The sequence below is a fragment of the Gasterosteus aculeatus genome, chromosome 20 (genome assembly GCF_964276395.1).
Source record: "Gasterosteus aculeatus chromosome 20, fGasAcu3.hap1.1, whole genome shotgun sequence".
Taxonomy (NCBI): Eukaryota; Metazoa; Chordata; class Actinopteri; order Perciformes; family Gasterosteidae; genus Gasterosteus; species Gasterosteus aculeatus.
Window position 1 is genome coordinate 19,368,843 of NC_135707.1, and position 8,028 is coordinate 19,376,870.

Consider the following 8,028-nt stretch of genomic DNA (forward strand, 5'->3'; position numbering starts at 1 on the left):
CAAAAGGAGGCTGATATAATTGGCCTCTGAGGGTGAATGTCAGTTTAAATGAGCTCCCAAGAAAAACCTTGAATTAGTATTTTCTAAGCAAGCCCAACCTTGTTGCCACTTGGTTATTCTCCCATCATCCCTTTAATGAATACAACCTAACCAAACAGCTTGTTGGTGTTTAATAATTTAGGACTTATAGGTATTGATGCATTTTGTTTCAGTTTTGCAATAAAAAAGAAAGTGACATGAAACTAATTGTATTTTGGTCTCTGGGGGTCTGTTGGGAGTTCCAGTACTGCAGGTGGCTGCTGTCAGTATGCTCAAACTAATTAGTTGTGAGTGCCAATATGTTTTGATGTTTCTTCTCATATAAATCTGGAGACAGTGAATTTAAGATGATCTTTGGACTGCGGGAGCAGATTGGTAGAGCTGAAGTGCCTGAGATGTGCATAAATGTCTGAATTATCTGTGAAAAATCATGGACAGTGGTGAAGATTTTTCCACCGTAGATTCTGCTAACAAATAAAGGATCTGTTCTATGGAAATCCCTCTACTGGCAAAAAAAATCTGAGATTAAATAACTGAAATCCTTGTGGCTATACACAATATAAGCTAATAAAACGATTTATTTTATAGAGCTGTTACTTGTACCAAATGACTCCTTAGATATTAAACTGTAATTTACAACGCTGCCAAGAGACTCCATTGTGTTCATGCCAGTTACAGAAGCTGGAACTCCTTTCTAAAATAAGAAAATGAAATCTTATCTTATCTTATAGCTATTAAGCAAACACCTTGAGAATCAATCTAAATGGGATATATTTGCATGTATTTTTCTGTTTACAGGCTGGAGACAAGGACACAAATTACTTGAGAGAAAAGGCCAGTATCTTTTCTGCTGTTTTCTCAGAGGGCCTTGGGGGTCTCTGTACAGTTGAATTCAGAAACGTAAGCAACACTTGGTGTGACATCGCTCATCATCCATTTCACATGTTAAAACAACTGCTAAGAAGATGTCGAGTTACACAAGGGTTTTGGTGTCCATATTGATAGCGCTCTAAACTGAAATATTATAAATGACTTGGATTGTTCTCTATGTCAAGATCATTTTTTTGACTGGAACCAAAAAGCATGTTTGTGTTTCATAGAATATCTTCCTCTCTAAACCAACACAATCTAAATGATCACATTTAGTTGGCTCCATATTAACCCAAATTCTGTAGTATGAGAATAAGCTGCTACCGCTCGGCAGATGATACAGAGCTCAGCGCTGCACACAGAATCGGTTCCAGACCTCCTTTGTGCTCGTATCAGTCAGAATTCTATAATAAGCATATGCCTCGCTGGGTGTATTTCTGTGCATGCTTTATTGTCAATGTGTGGATGTGACAACCCATGGGGACGAAAACATATGTATGTATCAATCCATTGTGATTTACGTATGAAAAGTGTTTTGTCTGGCCTATATGCCAAACATGCCCCCAAGAAACCCAATCGCTAAAGACCCATGTATCTAACATGTCACAGTGGTTGCCATTATGCCCATCACACTGTTACAAATGTCAGTCACAAAACATAAAACCCCTCCAGGTTCAGAGGTTTTATCTCAAACAGCATCCTGATCTCCAAAACCTGTTCGAAAAAATGTATACGAAAATCTTGAAGATACAAATTCGTAGTGATACATACTAAATAAATACGGACTGCAACTGATGACGTCACCCTATTCAAAGTGAATGGGGACCTGCACCCCGTAAACACACCTCATGAAGTCTAACGATGTAAAATAAATGTGTTATGATTGCATTTTTAACGATAAATCAATGTTAAATTGTAAGAATACAATACTAACCCTAACCCCCTCAAAAAATCCAATATGGCGGAGAGACGTTCACTCAAGAATCCAACATGGCGGAGAGACGTTCACTCAAGGGGCGTGGTTAACCACCGGCAGTTAGTATGTATTGTTAAGAATGTCTATGTAAAATATTTTGTATTCATTTTTATGAACAGGTTTTGGAGATCACGTCGCAAACAGTAGACGCTAGAAATGTTGTGCATTTTTGTTTAATACAGTTTGCTTTTCACCACACATCTGAAGTAAACCTGTTGCAACACAACAATTACACATCAACAACTATGAAAGCGTGAGAGCTGCAGTTACTGTCTGACATGACATGTACAGCTGGAGGATGGACTACAGTGTGACACCGTCTATAACTGCAAACAAGGCAGCATTCGCGTTTTTCATCTTACGTGCCCACGTTTTGGCGTTTAGATTGGCCATCATAAAGCACAGTGAAATATCATATTTATGTATCATCGCAGACTGCTCTGTACCTTCTCCTGCTTTTTCCTTGTCACTGTCACATAGAATAACACGTTATTGCACTGAGCTACAAGGAGACAAACGGTCAGACATCAGTGAAGGGAAGGAGTGTTTTTTTTCTGTCAGGGGTTTCAGCACCCTGGATAGCTCCACGTTCAGGGCCACGTTGAATGAGAGGCGTCACCTAGCCTGACCCCACCCCCACCACCCGTCCCGTCCCCATGTCCTTGATGAAACTCCGTCTCAGTGTATTGATTCGTTCAGGCTGTGCTCGCTTGGTGAGCTCCGGCTCATGTTAGACAAGCTCGCCATGAGGGATTTGACTTTATGCGCATAATAGTTCCTCAGGTTGACCGGGGGCACCTCCTTGATCCCCTCGTCGAAGTCGCAGCTCCTCATCGCAGCCTCCAGCTGCTTCTGTCTCTTGTAGAAGAGAGAGAATTTGTTGAAAATGAGCGTGATTGGAAGCACGACAACAAGGATCCCGGCCAAGATGCACGCCGAGGCGGTAAGCTTGCCAGCTATGGACACCGGCACCACGTCCCCGTATCCAACGGTGGTCATGCTGACGGTGGCCCACCACCAGCACGCCGGGATTGTGGAGAGATCGTCGCTGTCCTCTTTCTCCACCGTGTAGGCCATGACGGAGAAAAATGACACCCCGACGGCCAGGTAGAGGAGCAACAGGCCCACCTCCTTATAACTGTTCCTGAGGGTGGCCCCCAGCGAGCGCAGTCCGGTGGAGTGACGCGCCAGCTTCAGGATGCGGAAAATCCTCATCAGCCTCAGCACTTGCGCGACGCGTCCCAGATTGGCCAGCGTCGGGCTGCTCTCCACCACTAGGTTGACGAGGAGCGTCAGGTAAAACGGGAGGATGGACACCAGGTCGATCAGGTTCAACGGGTGCTCGAAGAAATGCGGCAGGTCCGGCGCCACCGTGAACCGGGCGACCAGCTCGAGAGTGAACCAGCCGATGCCGAAGTGCTCCATGGTCTCGAAACGGGGGTCTTCCGCGGGCAGCCCTTCGTCGTCCAACAGGCAGAACTCGCTCATGCTGTTCAGGCACATGGTCGCGATGGAGCCGAGCACGACGAGGATGGAGAGGATGCTAATGATGCGGCTGGCCACGGAGTAGCCGGGGTTGTCCAGCATCAACCACACGCGCCTCCGCGCGCTCCCGAGTGGCTGCTTGTCAAACTTCGTGGCGTCACTGTAAAACTCCAACAGCTCGTCGAAAGACGACGTGGTGCTCCCTTCGTCGCTCCTGTCGTCCCAGTCCTCCCGGTCCTGGTCCATTTTCCGGCAGTGGTAAGCGCTGCTGCAGCACGAATCGATGAAGAACTCGTTGATGCCCCAGTACTCGATCTCCTGGCTGAAAGAGAAGATGCACAGCTCGGCCATGACGTGCAGCCGGCCTGTGTTGTAGAAATTCAACACGTAGGGGAAGAGCGCCGGGTTCCTGTCGAAGTAGAACTCCTTCTCCGTGTCGTCGTAATCGTCGCACAGCTCCAGGATGGACTCTTTGGACTGGCAGTGGAGCAGGCGTGCGAGCCTCGTCTCGGGGAACCGGGAGAGGGTGTGGGACAGGAGGCGCTTCTTGAAGCCGCCCACGTTGATGTGGATGGCGGCGTTATCATGCGCGCGAGTCCCGCCGCGCAGCTCACCCAGGGCCTGACCCGTCATGTCTGGGGGGTGAAGGGGACATCGCACAGAAAGAAATGAGAAAAAACACATGGACACAGACGAAAAGACACACGCACATTCAGAGAGAATAAGACACATTTTTTACACCAAGAGAAACAGAAATTATTATTATGTATGGCAAACGAATAACAGAGATTTACATTGAGAGCAATGACTGAAACAAAGAACTTACTTTAAAGCGCTCACCGAACCCCCCACGAGAAGACTCCGCGTCTGAATCCGGTGACCGCATCCTGCACTTCGCGGACAAGTTGTGGCCCGTGTATCAGCCGGTAGTCCTTACATCCTGCACCCACCGACCAGACACCTCCTTCAGCCACAGGTTACATCTACAACAGAGGATTGTGGGGAGCCGCAGGAACACATCTACGCCCTGGCAGCCGCTTGTGATGTGAGAGGGAATCTCTCTCTCTCTCTCTCTCTCTCTCTCTCTCTCTCTCTCTCTCTCTCTCTCTCTCTCTCTCTCTGTGTGTGTGTCGCTGCGCAGCAACACGTAGTTCTCCATCTGCACCGCCCACCAGGAGTGATCTCAGCAGGAGATGGGTGGAGGCTCTGCGAGGACAGGAGATTGAGTAACCAACCAACAAAATAAACTATCGCAATGATGCGTTTCCAGTAGGCTTTCTACCAGATCCCTATAACTTCCAAGTACATATTTACCTCATCGAACGAGAGGCTAGATGTATTTACAGCATTTTATATCCGATAAGATCAATGGTTAACATCTGCAATGGGGGTTGACATAACTTTAAAATTAAATCCTATCTATTCTATTTCTATCGCTCATCTATTGGTCTAAATCTAGCAATTCCAATCACACAACTCATTTGTGTCTTACACCTTCCCTAATGCCTTGAATCTGACCCCCAGTTTGGAATGCAGGATTTCTGTTAAAACTTTAAACAAAGCTGTGGTTATTTTGTTTTATTGTACAACTGTTCCCTCGGGCCGAACAATAGACCTGGCTTTATGTCTAAGGGTGCGGTACACCTAACCTGTTTGGTTTGGTTTAAACAAACTCCCCTTTTGTTTGCTGCACAGTTTTCGTCCCAACACAGATGCTAAGCAGCAATGGTGAATGTTGTCGACATCACTTCATTCCGTTCTGTCCGAAGAAGGAGATTCTAATAGCAGCTATTGCTCCTCAGGCTGTGGCAACGACTGGCTGCTAGAACGGTTTACTTCTAAATAGGATCCATCATTTGCAGATTGTTACACCCAGGTAGCCCGTACATTAATATTTTATCACATTTGCTATTTTCCCCCCAACAGTTGGAGCTTAACACAAGCACCTTTAAAACCATGAGATTGCTCATACTTATTGGGTCTTTACAGTCATATTCACTCGCAGCGTCTTCTCGCACTGGATGCATTTTAGCCATTTAATAAAAACTAACCCTATGCTCTTCAGGTGCGCCCAATATGCTATTATAGATGATGTCATAGGTCGACAGATCCCCTACACCAGGGGAGTCAAACATACGGCCCGCAGGCTAAAGGCTGGCGCATGCTTCTGCGCCTGCGTCGTTGCGTCAATGCACTCGTTTCAATTCATGGTTCTAAAAGGCTTGCATGTGTTGCAGAGCAATTCCCCGCCAGAACAATAGGCGGAGTAATGTGTTTTTGTTGAAGACAACCTAGAGAGTCACGTCTTTGTGTGGGGAAGTTGTTGGTTTGTGTATTTAATTTATCATAGACATTATTGCCCCGTGCATCGCCACTGTTGCTTTTCATTGCGGACACATTTGTCCCATATTTTCCTCCACAACTTTGTTCACCCCTCATTAAAAAGAAAAGGCACGCAAGGAACACGCGAGGGGCTCTTGCGTCTGCGTGTCCTTGCGTCTTTCTGAAAACGCAGAAGCATAAACTAGGCTTTAGTACGGTGGCCCTGAAGTGCATAACACAACGGCAAATGGGAACGCTCAACGCAAATAGGAAAGCACAATGGCAGATAGGAAAACACAACAAAATTAACTCCTTACGGAAAGGGTAGTGCCTTATAGCAGAGGACGGACCCTTTTGATTGGACAGACGGACTGTCTGTCTTTTAACAGGAAATGATACAGGGCTCTCAAGTGTCACGCATTGAGCGAGACAGTCACGCACTCCATCCAATTCCTCACGCCAAGGAATCGGAGTCCGGTCCCCCGAACCACGGTGTAGCGTCCGCGGTACCCCCCCATAGCGTCCACGGGCCGTAGCGTCCGCGGTACCCCCCCGTAGCGTCCACCGCACTCCCCCCCACCAATTTATTTACAACAACAACAAAACACCGGCAAAACAACACTAGTAGGACACCTTTAAGACACTCGTAAAACAGTCTGTCTGTCCAATCAGAAGGGTCCGTCCTCTGCTATCTGCTATAAGGCCCTACCCTTTCTGTAAGAAGTTAATTTCGTTGTGTTTTCCTATTTGCAGTTGTGTTTTCCTATTTGCCATTGTGTTTTGCACTTCAGGGCCACTGTACTTTAGTACTTAGTGAGCGCATGCGTTAGACCAGTTTGGCAAGGCACTTAACCCAACATTGCTCCTTTAGCTGCGACTAGTGTGTGTGAATGTTAGTTACTGATGGCAGGTGGCTCTGTGTATTACCATACACATCATCAGTGTATCAGTGTCAGTGTATCAGTGTATGAATGGGTGAATGATGTCATGTAATGTTAAAGCGCTTTGAGTGGTTGGAAGACTAGAAAAGCGCTATACGAGTACAGTCCATTTACTCTGTGTTTATAGTACTGTAATGTAGTAATGCAAAACTGCAAAAAAATTTGAATCAAAGGTTGTTTGGGGATGTTATGTATTATGGGGTGCCTGTGCATCATTACAGGTCATTTAGCTCACACTTTTATCCAAAGCGACTTACATTGCATTTTTTCAACCCATGGCTTTTACATTTTTTCCCAGGGAGCAATTAGGGGTTAGGTGTCTTGCTCAGGGACACTTCGACGGGGGACATGGAGCAGCCAGGGTTCAAACCACCAACCTTGTGGTTCCCAGCGCCACCTGTCGACCCATCATCAGTTATCATCAGGAATCAGGAACATTTATTACCAAAATATGTTAGACATACAAGGAATTTGACTTGGCGGTTGGTGCATAACATCAACATGGTAAGACAATGGACAAGACACATAAGACAACTTAGTGCAAGAAAATAGAATAAATTTACAATTTTACTCTATCCTCTGTTCTCCGAGGTTCCTTAATGTTTACGATCTGTAGTGTTCTGGATATTTCCTACCATGTTTCCTCTTATTTCACACCATATTTCCTCTCAGAGTAAGCCTTATAATCCCAGAAAGGCGCCCACATGCCTTTTACTATTCCACATTTGGAAGGAGTTCGGATGTCACAGCTTTTAGGATTACATTAGGCTACAGCCAGTGTTTATCCTTTACCTGCTGGGAAGTGTTCATCTTCTGTGCAGCATATCTGATTTAGAGTCTTCCCGCTTAGTACTGAAATGTATCTCTGACGGCACACCTCAGATTTTATTAGCATGGGTGAAGAAGCTTGATGTTTGTATCAACTGCTCTGTTCAGGATTACTGCGGCTGTTTGTTCAGATTATTTGTTGTCTGCTTTCAATTGAAGCGGGCTGCTTTGATTAATTCTTCTCCCACACGGCTGTGTTTAATGGGCTGCTTTGTGGAGGGGGGACTATTCATGATAGATTATTCCGGAAAAGAGGTTTCCTTGGATCTGCTTCCTTGTTTGCAGGCCTTGCCTTCTAAAGAAATAGTTCTGTAACATTTAATTACAGCGAGATAGCTCGAGAGACAGCTTGAAATATCACAAACTACCAGTAAAGGAAGAAACACTATGAACACACTATGAAAGCCTCATTGTTAGTGTTCACAGTTAGATATAAAACAAAGGTTACATTGTTAAAGTTAGGCTGTGGAGGAGAACAGTTAAGATAGGGATTCTAAAATGCCATTTACATTTATTATTGGTTCCCACTCAGTTAAGCCTAGTTTATGCTTCTGCGTTTTCAGAGCG

At 45.5% G+C, this 8,028-nt stretch overlaps 1 protein-coding gene across 1 annotated transcript; it reads right to left on the reverse strand.

Annotated features, from left to right (window-relative positions):
- Positions 1–2,042: 2,042 nt before the first annotated feature.
- Positions 2,043–4,491, reverse strand: kcns2 (potassium voltage-gated channel modifier subfamily S member 2). The gene is made up of 2 exons (XM_040165577.2): positions 4,197–4,491; positions 2,043–4,005 (listed from the first exon to the last, which is right to left on the reverse strand). The coding sequence occupies exon 2, from the start codon at positions 4,001–4,003 to the stop codon at positions 2,564–2,566; it is 1,440 nt and encodes a 479-aa protein (XP_040021511.1). The 5' UTR covers positions 4,004–4,005; positions 4,197–4,491; the 3' UTR covers positions 2,043–2,563.
- Positions 4,492–8,028: the final 3,537 nt, after the last annotated feature.

Excerpts from the sequence above, each read along its gene's own strand:
- kcns2 (XM_040165577.2), bottom strand. The coding sequence starts at position 4,003 with ATGACGGGTCAGGCCCTGGGTGAGCTGCGCGGCGGGACTCGCGCGCAT.